Here is a 17,509-nt window from a genome sequence, read left to right on the forward strand (position 1 = left end):
TACCCAAGAAGAGAGCTGCTTGTACCCTTGTGTCCCCACTTCAGAATGGTGGTGGGGGACATGCCATGTGGGTAGAACTTATTTTCCTCCATCTTCCCACCCCGAAAAAAGCTTCATCAAGGTGCACCAATGACAGCCAGAACTACACCCTCTGGAGGTGGATTAGCTGCATTAGGTCAGTGGCCAGGGTGGCAGCACGCAGAGGCCAGACCTGGGGGCCTGGAGCCTGCTTGCCCAGCCAACCTCCAGTAGACAGAGCCGACAGGTGGCGGTTCACTGCCAACGACATGAGCACCTATCTCTCACCTGGTGTCTTCATTTCCCTCGACTTTTTCTGCGGGGCCACCTCGTCCAATCTTTCAACTGGATGAAGTTCTCAGGCTTCACCTGTCAGGTAAAAAGCTCACCCGTATCATACAAAGGATGCACGGCTTGGGAAAATCATTTAATGACAGAGGAAGCACACAAACCATAACAGAAGCCTGTTGGGAGTTGCCACTGTACAAATCAAAGGGCAGAGGCCCCAAACTAGCATAAGAGACATTCACAGGGAAGTCCGTCATTGTTAAGGGAGCATCACACAGCGTTTCTGAGGACACAGAGGAGGCGGGAGGCAGCGGTGATGCCCACATGGGCTGTGTATCTGGAACTCGGCCTCCTCTGCAGACAGTTTTTCCCCTCTGCTTCTTCATCTGATGAGACGGCCTGGGAGGTTTGCAAATGACCATGGAGAAGAGAGGCCTCGTGTATCCAAATCACCTAAGGGCCAATGTTGTAGGCAGACGTGGGTCACACGCGTGTAACTTGGCCTTAGTCTTCTGGACAGTGGCTCAGGGAGCAAGTACAATGGATGACAGCAGCTCCTCTAGAGTCTAGGGTCTGTGCACAACTTCCCACAGGCATGCTAGGAAGGAGGTTTACCGATGAAACTTGGCCAACCCCAAAGGGTAAAAGTCATTCTCGTTTCTAGCTAGGTTTCAAATTAAAGGACAAGGGAAAAAAAAGGCAGCAACTCAAAAATTACTTGGAATATTGTGGCACTTCACCGATCTCTTTTGCTTATAATATATGGCAGAGCAAACGGAACCCTGTCGATATAAACTTTCATTATAGATAACCCTATACTGTACACTCTCAGAATACAGAAAGAATCCTGCCTATCATACATGTTTCATCTTTAAAAATAATCTAACATAGTCATATTCTCTGGCTAGTAGCAAACTATTAACATCTTCTGAGAATACAGAGAAAACTTTGGGATTAATAGTAAATTCTCTGACGTGCGCCCTCCCCACCCCCCATCAGCATCACCTATGAACACATTTCTGCAAAAGCATCCCAGAATCATTGCTAGAGGAAAGGAATATGTTTATAGTTTTCACCAAATGGATTTTTAGCAAGAAGTGATGGAACATTTTTACCTTGGCAAAAATGAAGCACAAACATAACATTTCACTGGTTTGGGCCCATGCAAATGCATGTTTTGATATGTGGGGGTGTTTTATTCTCACCCCGAAATCACGATTTAGCATGCACGTTGTTTTCAACTATCGAGTTAGAGATAATTATTGGCAGTGCACCTCTTTTGTGTAACCATGATCACTAAGGCAAGATTATTATTTTACCTTGTATAGAATGTCAGCAATATTTTGTCAGATGCATGTTTATACAGTATAGACCTGCAACTTACTGTTTTTTTTTTTTAGAAAAAACAACAAAACTGAAAACACAGATCCCTAAACACAATTCAATTGAAAATGAACTGTTAAGCTTTTAGAAATAGATTTTAAACTACAAGGCTGCCCTGTTTTTGTTTTGTTATGAACACTTTAAAAAGTTCCCACCCCTAAAAATTTGCCAAATTTTTTCTTCGTTATTGGTAACGGTCTCATGAATTTGCTACCATGGTTGACTCTCCCTGAACTGCAGTGACGAAGGTCCTTAGTGAAAACACAACGCTCTTCAGGGTCAGATGAGTTAAGTTCTCCAACTGTCAACCTGCAACCAGAAAGACCTTTAGTCCTCAACTCATCCATTTGACTGTGGTCCCGGCGATGGGTGTTCAACTGCTCCAGGGGTGCTTTCGGATGAGCTTGGCTTGGCTGCCCCATGTTGGCCTTCAAGCTCTGGACCCCGCCACAATCTGATCTGCAGACCAGTGGAATGTCCTTTGTTTTTCAACAGGAACACATGGGAGCTGAAATTGCTTATTCAAGAGAAGCTGAGGCAGTAGAGACAGCTCCTTGGCCTAGCCAAAAACAGACGCCAGGTGAACTCTGTATGTGTTTGTGTGAAGCCAATGCAGCAGCAGAACTGGGAAGTCCTTGGGGACCATTCCCTGTCCTCGACGTTTCATACAACAGAACCTTTGGAAGATGACAAGTGGATGGACTGAATCCTGATGGCCAACGTCCTCTGTAAGTCCTGGAGCACATCCTGGCCCGTCCCTTCACCATTTTTGTCATAGAGGAGCTGCTTGAATGCTTCGTTTTCGATGAGGACCATCATGTTTTTGAGGAAGTAGCCTTCACAATATGCTGAGAGCTCTGTGACTCCAAGAAACTGTGGAGAACGACAGGAAGCAGGAGAAGATTATGTTTGTGAAATGCACCCGACTGCCTGCATGCCTAGGAATGGCGAATACCCACTACGGTAGGTCGAGTACAAAGATGGCCCTGATTCTCTACCCTCTGCTGCATTCCCCCACAGCGCTGGAGTCCATTTCTCCACTGCTTGGCCTTGTGAGTAGCTCAGGTCAACGGCATGTGGCAGAAGTTAAAGTTGCCGATCCTGAGCTAGCTTCAGGTGGCCACGTGGCACTTGGCAGTCTGGCCCAGGGCCCCATCTCTGCCATGGGAACAAGCCCGAGCCTGCTTGGAGGGTTAGTGGCTCCAGGAAACTGAGAGGAGACAGTGACAGAGCCCAGCCAGGGTCAACAAACCCAAGCACAGCTGACCAGCCAGCTGACTTCAGAAGCAAGGCCCATGGAGACCAGAGGGAACTTCCAGCTGTCTCGTCGACTCATGTGCTGAAGAAGGGCTTACTGTTTTAACCTCTGGGCTTTGTGTTTCTTTGTTGTACTGAAGCTGTCACATGAATGGAGTTGCAGACACAGCTCTAAGCTCTTTGAGTATTAACCCATTTGACTCTCACAGCAATCCCGGGTGGGCACTGACTACCCACTCCCTGTGTTTAGGGCAGTGGTGTCTCAACCGGGGGCAATTTTTGCCTCCCAGGTGACATTTGGAAAAGCCTGAAGGCAGTTTGGTTGTCACAACCGGGTGGCGGCAGTGATGTGCACCACTGGCATCTAATGGGTGGAAGCCAGTGATGCTGCTGCTGAACCTCCCACGATGCACAGGACAGCCTCTCCCCACAGCAGAGAATCCTGCGGCACAAGCTGTCAATGCTGTGGTTGAGAAACCTATCTAGAGACGGGGTTCCTCACAGACTAAACCAGTGGGGAAGGGTTTGCTGCCCTAGCTCAAGGACCAGGCAGAGGGCTTGGCAGATGGCAGACACTTAGAATTTGTTGAATGTATGAGCGAACAGTTAACCAACAGACTAATGGGCTAACAGTGAACATTTACTGAGAGCTTCCAATGTGCCAGGCACCTTCTAGGCACTTGACATGCATCATCTCATTGAATCTTTAAGTTTCCTGGAGGCAGGCATATTAGCAGCTCCAATTTATAGATGAGAAAACAGACAAGACGGTAACATACAAAACAACCACACAGTGTGTCAAGGGCAGAACCAGGAATGGAACCCTGGTAATTCAAGTCCTTGGGGCTTTGTGCTTAACCACCAAGGCTCTGCCTCCAGCCTGACACCATTAGCCAGAGGATAGGTATTTAGCCTCATGAGTGAGCCTGGTGGAGGAACTCATGCTTGAGGCACAGAAGTCAATGTGGATGTGTGGGTCGGCTGTCTTCAGACCTTTTCTCCAGTTTCCAAAGCTTTTTAAGCCTCTCTGTTGGCATGAAGTGGATGCTCAGAAGTTAAGTACTCCCTGAGATGACACCTGCTGCTTTATTTAGATGCTGAATTATCTAAATTATCGAAATGCTGAATCATCCCTAATATCCTGTCCTTTAAACTAGAGATGCACTTTAACTTGTAAGGTGTGTGTGTGGTGGGGGGGGGGGTGCAGTAGAATGATAATGAGGCAGAGCCAGTAAGGTTACAGTGGAATGAGCTGGAAGGTTTGAATTCAAGTGGCAGCTTCACCACCTTCTGAATACATGACCAGGACTGGGGTAATTTCACCTCCAGCTTTAGGTTCATCATCTCAACATGAGAATGAGGACATCTGCATCTCAGACTTGTTGGGATGATTTATGGCATGATTCTGTCATTTGTCATATTTAAGGAAGGCAGGTAAGGGACAGTCTCTGGGATCCTCCCCAGATTTATGACTTTAGCCACTAGCTGTTGGGCAAGTATATAAACCCTCTTTGCCTCGAAATTCCTATTCATAAAATGGGGATGATGAAAATACCTAAGGGGCACCTGAGTGGCTGTTGGTTGAGCATTCGACTTTTGATTTCAGCTCAGGGCATGATCTTGGGGTTGTGAGATCGAGCCCTGCATCTGGCTCCATGTTCAATGCAGAGCCTCCTTTGAGATTTTCGCTCTCCCTCTGCCCCTCCTCCTCTTCTCTCTCAAATAAATGGATAAATCTTAAAAAACAAAAACAAAAACAAAAAACTACTTGACAGTCTGTTGTTGAGATTAAATGAGATAATGCATGGAGTGTCAGAGCAATGGTCCATTGTAGTTAGTACTCACTCAATGCTAGTTGTCATTGTAAATGTAAACTATTTATAATTATCACTCTCCTTCTCACCAACTGGTAAACAGTGACCCACATGGACAAAGCAGGTGACCAGGCTGGGATAAAGGGAAATAACTGTATCTATAGAACCTAGCCCAGGGGCACCTGGATGGCTCAGTTGGTTGAGTGTCCAACTCTTGGTTTGAGCTAAGGTCATGATCTCAGAGCCGTGGGATCAAGCCCTGCATCAGGCTCTGCACTCAGTGGGGAGTCTGCTTGAAGATTCTCTCCCTCTGCCTTTACCTCCACTCTGTCTCTCAAATAAATAAAAATAAATCTTAAAAAAAAAAAAAAAGAACCTAGACCAGCTAACTGGCCCTTAGAAGGATCAGGCCTGTAACCATGAACTCACTTATGCTGTGTGCTAGTTCACTGAGCCAACAGCAACTATATGCATAAAAACCGTGTGCAACCTTGCGCAAGTCAAATCACTTTTCTGTGCCTCAGTTTCCCCAGCTACAAAATGAAAGGAGTGAACCAGAGGGTACCCTGCTCTTTGGCACATATAGGACGCAGATGCACTAGGTAATTAAGTGGTCTCTGAGAGACCCAGAAGATGTGGTGAGATTTATCAGGGTAGAGGGCTCGTTACCACCCAACGTTCACATCCTGGAGCTGGGAGAGATCTTAGGAATGCTTTCATTCTTTCAACATGAACCCTGCTCTTAGAGTCACAGAGTACAGGCCCTCACTGTACAGGTGGGAAAACTGAGGCTCAGAGTTGCCTATCTTTGATTCTGTGGGCCCGGAGAGCACCCCCCTTTCCCACCCCTGGCCACTTGCTTTGTACATGAATGTCACTCATCACTAGGTAGTATATGTGGAGGACAAAGAACACAATAAATACCTATATTTCTATTTGGTTATATTTATTCAATAATGACTATGTTACTATTAGATATGATATCTTACATATATTAAATATAAAATATAATTAATGACAGAACTAGGGTGGAAACTCTCATCTCCTAGACCAACAGTTGACAAACTGCAGGCCTGTAGGCAAAATATGGCCCACTACCTGCTTTTGTAAATAAAGTTTTATTAGAATACAACCCCATCCATCATTTATATATCATCTACAACTGCTTTTGCATTACTGCAGCAAAGTTGAGGAGGTACAACATCAATGGTATAAACATTTACCTGGCCTTCCACAGGAAAAGGTTGCTGACCTCTGTCCTTAGAGTATACTTTTTCAAGGGCAGAGATTGTATCTTACTAATTTCTTATGATATTCTGATGAATATAGTTTCTCTAATGAATACAGTGTATGCTCAATAAACACTAATGAACGAATCCCCTGGTTTCCAAACCTGTGTTTTGTTTTTTTTTTTAAACCTGTGTTTTTTCTAGCACAGTGCACTGTTGAGCTTGCTGCATTAGCTTCGATTCAATTCCAAGAACCAGGATACCCTGAAAGAGCCATCAGAAGCTCCAGGGCTCCCTGGGCCCCTCTTTTTTTTTTTTTTTAAGATTTTATTCATTTATTTGAGAGAGAGAGTGAGTGACAGTGATAGTGAGAGTATGAGTGGGGAGGAGAGGGAGAAGCAGACCTCCCAATGAGCAGGGAGCCCGATGCAGGGCTCAATCCCAGGACCCCATGATCATGACCTGAGCCAAGGGCAGACGCTTAACCAGCTGAGCCACTCAGGAGCCCCATCAGGGTCCCTTTTTCATGACTGAATAAATTGGGATGGTTTTGCCAGGAAAAAAAAAAAAAAGATGGCTAAGCCATGCACTTATGGGATGGGCTTCTCATCTCTATAAAATTCCACATCCACAGCTGTCTCAAACAATTAGATGCAGTATAGAGGTAATGATGCCAAAAGCTTGTTAACATTTGGAGCATTGTTATTAGCATGTAAACACCTGTGTTTCCTGAGGTTCCAAACCAAGACTAGGTTTCTTTCTTTTCCATCTTTTACTAAACTAGTCTCAACTTGTAGTACAATCTGCCAGGAATAGAACCCGCATGGCATGTGACCATTAGTGGTGTTGCAGCATCCAGAGCACAGGGGACGCAGTGTATAGCTAGGGCAGGGGCTGGCCAGCTTTGCCCTGACCTTGATGCAAATATCATGAAGGGCAGACTTGTGCACTGGAAACACACCAGGATGAGGCCTGGGAGGCTGTGGCAGAAGCTGGTGTCTATAAAAGGCAAAGCTCTGGCTGCAAAGGTACACACACAAAAGAGGTAGTTCCCTGCCGTAGGTATTCCAAGCCCATAGCACAAATGTATTCCCAGCCTGGGCTCACACTGCATCAGGCTGCATTATTAAATATGAGAGCTATGGAGGCCGCCTGTCAGGGAGGCTGGAGGGATTAAAATGGAATATTGTCCAGATGACAGGCCAAGGCAAGTCCACTTGTGGATACCAGGTTCACAGGGCACTTTGAGGGTCCATGGTCAGAGGAGGGGAAGGACCACAAGACTAATAATCAGGCTCTCTTCTTGGGCAGAGATACTTTGCTTTCCTGCAAAGTCATCAGTTTAAGATTTTTTAAAAAAAAATGTGCTGTGTCCTGAGGAAACATATTTTTATTTATAAATTTATTTTTTATTGGTGTTCAATTTGCCAACATATAGAATAACACCCAGTGCTCATCCCATCAAGTGCCCTCCTCAGTGCCCGTCACCCAGTCACCCCCAGCCCCCACCCACCTCCCCTTCCACCACCCCTAGTTCGTTTCCCAGAGTTAGGAGTTTCTGAGAAAACAGATTTTGGTAAAAACCCCAGGTAACCAAAATACCTAGTGTGTCTGTGTACATATAGGAAGTAGCCTGTAGTTGTTGATTTACTGATGACCAAGCAGATCTTTTCTGTGGATTAGCAATTATTGCACCTATTTCAAAACATTTATTAGGCCAGACAGTAAACACAGGGTTAAGAATTTGTGTTTCAGGGAATGCCTGGGTGGCTCAGTGGTTGAGCGTCTGCCTTTGGCTCAGGTCATGAATCCGGGGTCCTGGGATCCAGTCCTGTGTCTGGCTCCCTGCAGGAAACCTGCTTCTCCCTCTGCCTGTGTCTCTGCCTCTCTCTCTGTCTCTCATAAATAAAACAAAATCTTAAAAGAAAAAAAAAGAATCTGTGCTTCGGAGTAAGCCAAATCTAGGTTTACACTTCTGGGTATAAACCCCAAAGAACTAAAAGCAGAGACTTTGTCTCCAAAGGGTGGATGCCACCTAAGTGTCCACTGATGGGTGAAGGGATAAACCTAGTGTGGTCTCCCTGTACAATAAAACATTATTTAGCCTTAAAGAGAAATGAAATTCTGACACGGGCTACAGCGTGGATGAACCCTGAGGGCGCTGTGCTGATGGCAATAAGCCAGTCACAAAGGGCAAATACTCTATGATTCCACTTACATAAGGTTCCGAGAGACAGAAGGTTAAGTGATGGTTTCAGGGACCAAGAGGAGAGGGAGATGCGGAGTTAGTGTTTTGTAGGCACAGAGTTTCAGTTTGGGAAGATGAATAGTTCTGGAGATTGGATGCTGGTGATAGTTGCACAGCAATGTGAATGTGCTTCATGTACCTGAAATGTACACTTAAAAATGGTTAGGGACACCTGGGGAGCTCAGCGGTTGAGCATCTGCCTTCGGCTCAGGTCATGATTCTGGGTCCTGGGATCGAGTCCCGCATCGGGCTCCCTGCAGGGAGCCTACGTCTCCCTCTATGTCTCTGCCTCTTTCTCTGTGTCTCTCACGAATAAATAAATAAAATCTTAAAAAAAAAGAAATTGTTAAAGTGGTAAATTTCATGTTATGGGTATTTACTACAATAAAAAAACTCCATGATAGCTGTGTGATCTTAAGCAAGTCACTTCACTTCTCTGTGCCTCAGTTTCCTTTTATGACAGTGTTTACCTAAGAGGGTTGCAGTGAGGGTTAAAAAATGTGTGACAAGTCTGTTAGCACAGGTGTCTAAGAGTGGCTGTTGAGTGTTGGTGGGAGGCAGAAAACATCTCAAAGGCAGCCTGAATTTTCACAATGAGCAACGAGCGTGTAGTCCCCCTCTATTGTCACTCTACAGTGCTGTGGACATGGGAGATGTGTCCTGCCTGGGCTCCAGTTGCACACAAGATGACTTTTTTGTTTTAATTCCTGATCTCAATTCATTTCATGCTTTCTTCTTAGCAAATGCTAATCTGCCTGTCCTGGGCGTGTGGAACAAAATCAAGTGGCACCTGGACAGAGTATTTGAATTCTGTCAGTCTCAGTATCCCCACAGGTGAAATGAATAGGATGAGATCAGTAGGTTCCCCAAAACTGGAGTTAAGACTGGCCTTAGGGCTGACATCACAACAGTGACCCTAGGAGCCTGTGAAAAATACAGGTTCCTGGGGCATCTGAGTGGCTCAGTCGATTTAAGTATCTGACTCTTGATTTCAACTCGGGCCATGATCTCTTGGTGGTGAGATGGAGCCCCACGTCAGGTCCCACACTCATCTCTGAATCTGCTTCAGATTCTCACTCCTTGTCCCTCCACTGCCCTGAGCTCTCTCACTCTAAAATAAATAAAATCTTAAAAAAAAAAAAACAGATTCCTGAGCCCCATCGCAGAGACCACTGGGAGTAGGAAGCTAAAGAACCAGAACTCTACCCCAGGTGATTCTGATTAGGTGCTGGGTCCACCTGACCAGAAGGTCCCCTTGGGCGTCTCCAAGGCTGCTAACCTGTTCTCAATCTTGGCCATCTCTGAAATCACCTGGGAAGATCTGGAAAATACATCTTCCCAGGCTCCACCCCCAGAGGCAGATTTAATTAATCTTTGATAGGTCCCGGGCATACGGAGGTTAAGTGAGTGCCCAGGTGATTCTACTGTACAGCCAGTGCCAGGAACCCAGTTCTAGAACAGCAGTGCTCACCACATGTACTCAGAGTTGCCTGGAGGGCTTGCAAAGCCATAGATGGTGGGCCTCATCCCTGGAGTTTCTGATTCAGTAGGTCTGGGACGGGGCTCTAGAATATACATTTCTAACAAGTTCCCTGGAGATGCTGACGTTTCTGGATTGGGGAACACACTTTGAGAACCACTATTCCAGCACCTTGCTCTCAAGGTGGGGCTTAGATCAGCAGCAGAGGCTTCACCTGAGAGCTTGTTAGGGATGCAGAACCCAGGGCCCACCCAGAGCCTGCTGAGTCAGGGTCTGCAATGTGATTTGCGTGCATGTTACCATTTGAGAAACAACTCAGTTTTTGAAACTTCCGAGTTCCTGCTTCTGTTGTATTCCGGAGGGGCGAGATGAAGGGAAGGGCACATTTCTAGAGCAGGAGGCTAAGCGGGGAGGAATGCAGGCAGCTCGGCCCTCAGTGGGCAGGCCAGCATCAGCTCTCTGCCCCGACTCTGGGTCTGTGCAGGGGGAAGCCTGAGCTGCTTCGGTGCATGGCGCATGCTCCGCGCAGCCAGGGTGGGACTGATTACCTTGGCGTGATTGTAAATATCCACACAGTTGTCAGTATTAATGCTCTTTGCGCAGATAATCTCACAGTGTCGCTGCAAGGCCTCCAGCTGGAAAAATTTAGCGGCAGACAGAAGCTAAAAATCATAAGAAGAGCCTGTTAGAGGTTGGGTGTGTGTGTGTGTGTGTGTGTGTGTGTGTGGAAATAAAGGGATGACAGTAGTGGGGAAAATCCTCATCTTCCAGAGAGATGTCCCAAGGAGAAGGGCTGGGTGTACAGGTGTGACACTTCAAAGCACAAAGGCAGATGGCAGAGGGAAGGGGGCTAAAGTCAATCAATTCACATCTACTCTAGCAGGAGGTCAAGCAAAAAAAATGGCTACAGTTGCTATGTCCAGAAATAAGGGGGAACACCATTAGCAAGACGGATATGGATGCAGCTCACTCCTTCTGTTCATCCAGGCATCCACACAAGTATCACCTCAGAGAAGCCTCCAGGACCCCCCGCCTCAGGTCACTTCCCTCTATCACTGTCTGGCTTCCTCACTCGGCCTTAGTTGTCCTCTCAGCCCTCCTCTCACCAGACATGATGTCATGCCTGTCGCCCTCACAGAGCCTGGGAGGGCAGGGATCTCTGTGCCTTTGCATCACTGCTGTGGCCTGGCCTTGAGAATTCAAAGGGACTGCCTTTGTGGGGACAGGCAGGGTGAGCTGCTTTGTGACAAGCTCTTCTGCATTATTTACACGATTCACATGTTCATTATTTTGATTTTAAAATAAAAGCAAGTGTGACAAGAGCCCGCATCCTCAGATGGTAGCTTGGTCTGCAGGTAGAGAAGTGTCAGAGGAGTGGTCCAGAGAGACAAGAGAGTAACTGTGGCTGGGTGGCAGCGACTGTGTGTGTGTGTGTGTTTGGGGGTGGGGGGAGATATGACCCTGAAAGGGTTCACAGAGCACAGAGGGAAGGATAAACAGGTTCCACAGTGAATACACAGCCCTCACGGCACTCACCAAGTGCCATGCATGGTTCTAGGCACCTTATTCTACATAGGAACTCTTACCATCTTAAAAACCCAGTGAGGTAGATCTTGTTATTCTCATTTTCAGGTAAGGGAATGGAGGCTCAGAGAGGTTAAATAATGTCCAAGATCACACGGCTCAGAAGGGGCAGAGCTTGGATTTAAATCCAGTTTGGCCCAGAGTCTGGGTTTTAACCACCCTGCGGAGTCACCTTTTGAACGACTGATGGTGCTCTGATATCTCTAATCCACTGGGTGCTCCAGCCTTCAGACACCTGAACAGGATCCTGGCTCCTTTGCTCAGGATTATCAGAGTGATTTTTGGCTTTTGGCTTCTGGTTCAAAGCTCCCAGCTTTGAGTAGGAAAGCTGACAAGGGATCCAATTTTAGGAAGGAGCAGGGCCTCTTGGCCTCGGGTGGAAGGGGAAGAGCCAAGGAGCCTCCAGAAGGAGGGATGGTCATTCTGAACCCTTATAATCGGCTCCTGGCATCTGCATCAATGGACACGCTGTGAGTTGAGGAATGTTTTCTGATGACAGAAGTCACCAAGGATAGCTCCTGAGGATAATATCTGAGCCCCAGCTGTGCCTAGAGCTAGCCTCAGTCTCCTCTGTAAACCTCCTTTACCCCACCCCCAAAGCTAATTAAAACTGGATTTTGGAGAGCTGCTACTGCAAGTGCCCCAAGCGCCCTGGCCTTCCAGGAAGGGGCTCTGATGAGGAGCCCGTGGGAAGTCCAAGGAGGCAGGCAGGAAGGACCCCAAAGCCTGCACCCAAACAAAACCCAACACAGGTGCCCCCAGACACTGCCAACACATGCAAGAGCCTGAGCTGACACAGGTGCTACCTACGTGATGACACGACAGATTCCTTACCTCCATTATCTCGTTGTTTTTAATGAGAAGAGATTCTGGGCCACCATAGTAGAGATACTGCATGACCAGCTGGAAGAAAGGACACAGTGCGCAAAGTGTCAGGCCAGTGTCGGCACACACACATAATCCTCTTACAGCCGGGCAATCTACGAGTCCCTCTAGAACACCCGTTCCCAATGTTGCTATTCCCGCTTGATCGCGGCCTACAGGAGACGTTCCACTCAGGACATTTTTCCTAGCTGGGTATTTTTCCTTATACCATGCTGTAACTGGTCTCCCTGTGGTCCTGCTGGGCTCCAGGTGCACCCCCAGGGCCACACTAACCAATTCGGAGCTCTGCTCTCCATCTACAGCTGGCAAGCATGGCTTCCCTTCCCCCTCCCACCCCATCCGGCTGCCCCCAAACACTTGGCTTTAAGAACCTGCACCAGCGGCCATTGCCCCTGGGAGCATAGCCCAGTTTGGCTAGAGGATTCTTATTTAAATCCCAGGGGGTGACTCTGGGCTACCAGGGGACCACCTGTTCCTTTTTACAACACAACAGGATCCAGTATGAAGCCGTTAGGGGTCCAGGCTTTCAACGTTTCACTGATTTTTTTGTGAACAGTCCAAACCCCGGAGGCCTGAATGGTGTGGCAGGTCCCAGAGCTTTGCAAACTGGTGTCCCTTTAGAATGAGGCTCTGGGACATGCAGAACTGGCTGTCACCACCTCCCATGAAGCTGTTAATTTTTAGGTGGTGCATATGCTTTCCAAGGGAGCATGGTCCTCTCCACCATTGCCTTCTGCCTGCCTCCTGACACACGGATTACCTGCCTGGCCCCACTGGAGCTGTGCTGAAAACATCTGTAGACTGGTTACAGCCCGTCTTTGAGCACTTGTAAAATGAGCCACTGGGGATGGGCTGTCCTCTGTGCTTCCTTCAGGCCCCAAAGGTCTGTGACCCACACAGGGCAGTGGTCAAGAGCAAGGACCCTGTTCTGGAGCTGCCTCCATTTTGGATCAGGCCCTGCCACTTAACCACGGGGTGACCTGAATTAGGTTAGGTGCTCTGTGCCTCTGTTTCATCATCTGTAAAATAGGGATGACATTACCTACTTCATGGGGTTGTGATGAGTATTATATGACACGTAACAGGCCTAGCAAGGGCCTGCGCACATGGCAAGAACTCAATAAATGTTAGTTCTTTGATTTTCTGAGGTGGAAAAATCTTTCCCCAGTGGCGCTTCGGCTGCGTACTGCCACATTTTGACTCAGGCCTTTTGAGGCCCTTTGTGACTTATCTCAAGCTACCTTTTGCATGTGTGTTTAAAAATAATACTTTTCTTTAAAAATATGTTGTTTACAGCTTTATTGAAATATATTTCACAAAATGCAAACTGCTTCTGTTTAAAGTGTTTTAATGTCTTCACCATATTGTGCCACTGTCACCAGTGTCTAATTCTGGAACATTTCCAACACCCCCAGGAGAAACCCTGTACCCATTACCAATCATTCCCATTTCCTCCTGGAGCTGATCCTGCCAACCATGGTGGATTTGCCCATTTTGGACATTTCATATGAATGGGATCCTCCAACATGTGCTCTTTTGTCTGACCGCTGTCACTTTGCGTCGTATTTTCAAGGCTCACCCGTGCTGTCATGTATCTCTCCTTCATTCTTTTTGATTGCTGAACGATGTACCACATTTCGTGTATGCATTCATCAGCCCAGGGACATCTGGATTGTTTCCGCTGTTTTGCTGTTATGAATCCTGCTGCTATGGATCAATTTACTCTTTCAGATCTCATCTGTCACTTTGCCCTTCTCTCTCTTTCTAATCTTGACAACATCTGCCTTTTATACTCTGACCACTCCCAACCACTTGCCTTTAACAGAACCTACCACCTCTTTCAGTCCCATGCTTTTGCCCAAACTGTTCCCTCTGGATGCCCTTCCCTTCTCTAGTTGTTGAACTCGGCCCCCGCTTTTGGAGTCTAGCTCAGGGGTCACATCTGTGAAGCCTTCTCAGATCTCCTAGCTGCAACCCCAGGGTGGGCAGCACATCATCCACAACTTCCCACTAGAGCCTGAGGGCACAGGCAGGGTCTTGTCCATCACTGCATTCCAGTGCCTAGCACACCGCCTGCACTCGGCCAGCGCACTTTAACCAGAAACACGAGTGCTCTCCTTCTCTTTTGTATTTGAGTCTCCCATGGGCTGACTCTGGGCTTCTGTGACTAGCCCCCTGCCGCAGGGATGGCGGTGTGTTGATGGTGGTGGCTGAGACTTTGTGAAATGGTAACACAGCATTGCAGGCCATCGCCTCATCCTCATGGGTCACGCGTGTCTAGAATACCACGTCAGGGAACAGTGGGCTCCTGTTCTTATGAACGTCAATGGATTTCCCTAACACCTCTCTTTCACACTGGCCAAACAGACAGTAACAGCAGTAAGAGCCATAGCAAGAACTGCCCCGAACACCGGCCTCTGTATTCACAAAGCCCTGCGCCACCACATTATCTCATTTATTCAAGGTCGGCTGCTGATTTGAAATGCAGCCCCCTGAGTGGATGAAGATCCTGGGGCTAATGGGATGGAAATTGGGCTGCCCCTAGTCGCCTTCAGACTCTGCCAACACAAGCCTTTTCTGCAAGGGGGCAAAATGAACCCTATTAGGCCAAGGGGCATGTTTATGGAGTTGTTTCTCTTGGCAGCTGTCGACCTGCATGAAGCCCAGAGTTAAATGGCATCCTCGGTGGGCCTCGCTTCCAGGCGCAGCCTCAGCCCCGTCTGTCTCGTGCCTGTGTGTGATGTTCAACAGTCTTGCAGGAAGGAAACTCGAAACAGCCTCATTTACTAAAATTTTTCTGTCAGCAAAGAAGTGGAGTGAACAGGCCCCTGGGAGCCTCCTTCTGGGTTGGATTCAGCCCTACTTGGCCTATTTCAAGCCACAAATGAGGCTTTTCTTCTTTTATGGGGAAGGGACAGGCACACAGAGAAGTCCCCGGGGCCTGCTAAATCTTCCCCACTCGTTACAGTGACTCGAGGCTAATGTGGCCAGGAAACCTTCCCCAGTCAAGAGCAATTACAGGCCTTGGATTCCGCTGGGCCCGTGCTTTCCCACATCGGTCCCTCAGTCACTGAATGCACAGAGCAAACATTTGCGGAAGGCCTACCAAAAGGTTCTCATTACAGGAACTTCCCCAATTAGTTCCAGGCTCTATGGAGCAAGTGCCCGCCTCACGAGCACCCAGGAGAGCTGGGGACATGTGCATTCTCCAGCACTTAGTTCATGCTCAGACTCAAGGGGCCTACGTTTCCTTCCTCATGGCTGGGTGAGTCTTTGGGAGGGCCCAAAGCTCCCCCCCCACCCCCCACCCCCGGTTGGGAGGCAGTCTGGAGATCAGGTGTGGAGTCAGCCAGGCCTGACTCTGGGCCTCAGTGGGGCTGTGATGGGCAGCGGGGGCTTGGGCCACTTCCTTCCCTCCTGGGGTCTGGGTCTGGGTCTGGGTCTGGGCTGTAAGGTGGGAGGAGAGCTCCCTGGAGGGGCAGCTGAGTGAGGTGGTGTACAGCAGCGGTGCTCAGACTGGGCATCCCTGGACCAGCGGCGGCACCCGGGTGCTTGTAAGGAGTGTAAATTCTTGGGTCCCAGTCCAGGCCTACAGAATCTGGGACTCTGGGAACGGGGCCCAGGGCTCTGCATTTCAAGTGTGGTGTCTTACAAGCACCCACCCTTCCTTCCCCTGCCTGGAGATCCTGCTAACGGTGGCAAATCACTGTGGTGTGGAGCACGCGGGGACAATGGGAGGGAGGCAGAGACTTCAAAACGCTGATTAACCTGATAACCTAGTGCCAGCTGAGGTCAGTGCCTCGTTGGTGGTTGAAGCCCCAGAGACATTTCCTCACTGTTCTCCCCACCCTAATCCTAAAGCAGAGCAGCAATTCTTCATAGAAAACTTCCCACGCCACAACCACCACCGTTCCAGAAAGGGCTGTGGCCACTTTGCTCTCCATTGGACGTGTGGTGAGGGGCTGGGGTGAGAGGCTGTGTGCAGGGGCGTGCCCGCGCCCTGGTCCCACGTGGGGGCTCCAGCCTCCTCGCTGCCACCTCACCTCAGGGGGTGACTCACTTAGATTGGCTGGCTTTGTCCTCAGAAAGCTCTTTCACCCTTCCCCCAATGCTCAGTCCAAAGTAACCTATTCTACAGGATCTCATGCTGAGTAGGTGGGTTACCGGTTATGGCTCAGAAAAACAACCCGCAAGAAAAACAACCCACTTAAAATGCTTCCTCGTGTTGTCCTACTTGCTAATCTCTGCAAGAACCCCCGACACAGAGGTGGTAATGAATAACTTGTTAAAAATGGAGAAAATGAGGCTCAGAGAAGAGTGCTTTGCCCATAGTTACTTGGGAAGGATTCCTTCCTTTGAAGTTTCATCATAACCAAAGAAATGCATCTCTAATGGTGGAGATACAGACACCTCAACAGGCTTTAGGGGCTAGTGTGAGGGCATGGTGGCTCCCTGGAAGCTCTCTAAATAGCAGGATCTGGGGGACCAGGATCAATGGTGGAAGGAAGAGCCACCACCTGGCCTGCCTTCTCCCCCACTTGGCTCAGACTATGTGGTCCCAGGGAGTCTTCAGTCTCCAATATACCTTAGAACCCAGCCAAATAGACTGATAACCACTTTCCCTCAAATGCACCCCATTGCTTTCTACTGCTGTGCCTTTGTTAAATGCTGTTCCACCCCCGGTGGCACCCCATCTCCACCATCCACCAGATGAGGAAAGGGGCCTTGGAAAGGCTGGTGAATTGCCCAAGGCCCTGCGACAGACACTGATTTTAAACAGGAGAGTGTGGCACTTCAGCCCCAGACTATTCTCTGTCCCTCCAAGGCCAGGTCGGGAGCCTGTCCCACTGCCCCAATCACGATCATGGCCAGCCTTACGTTCTGCACCCCCTCCCCACTCCCCATTATCTCTGAGTTGTCTCAATTCTCTTAGAACACGAGTCCCCCATGGGGCCTGAGCCTCAGCCACCTGTGTGCTCTTCCCAGGGCTGTGCTGCCCCAGCTGAACCGCAGGAAACAAGGTCCTGCTCAGAACCCCACAGATTCCAGCCCCAGCCACCCCTCCTAGGCCCCGCCCCGGGCTGATGGGAGGACAGCTCCAAGGGAGCACAGTCTCCTGATCACACCAGGCTCAACCACAGCTCCGGAACTTCATCCCTGCTGTTCTCTGCTTAGGATCTTCTAATCCCCCTTTTAAGCCCAAAGCTTTCCTATGGCTCCCCAACTTCTCCTCAGCCTGCATTCTTGCAGCTGATGCCTCATCAAGAGGCCTCTCCCATTTCCCTGGTCTGAGTTCCCAGAGCATGTGGACTCCCCCTTCTCA

The 17,509-nt window shown here is 48.6% G+C and overlaps 1 protein-coding gene across 1 annotated transcript in view; it reads right to left on the bottom strand.

The window, feature by feature from the left end:
* Window positions 1–432: 432 nt before the first annotated feature.
* The window catches only part of BTBD11 (BTB domain containing 11), a 309,992-nt gene continuing 292,915 nt past the window's right edge, over window positions 433–17,509 (bottom strand). The window contains exons 15-17 of the mRNA XM_041757159.1: window positions 12,136–12,204; window positions 10,266–10,379; window positions 433–2,562 (exon numbers count right to left, since the gene is read on the bottom strand). Coding sequence (XP_041613093.1) covers window positions 2,353–2,562; window positions 10,266–10,379; window positions 12,136–12,204 — 393 coding nt within the window. The 3' untranslated portion in view covers window positions 433–2,352. The remainder of the gene's footprint in view (window positions 2,563–10,265; window positions 10,380–12,135; window positions 12,205–17,509) is intronic.

This window comes from Vulpes lagopus, chromosome 5 (genome assembly GCF_018345385.1).
Source record: "Vulpes lagopus strain Blue_001 chromosome 5, ASM1834538v1, whole genome shotgun sequence".
NCBI lineage: Eukaryota > Metazoa > Chordata > Mammalia > Carnivora > Canidae > Vulpes > Vulpes lagopus.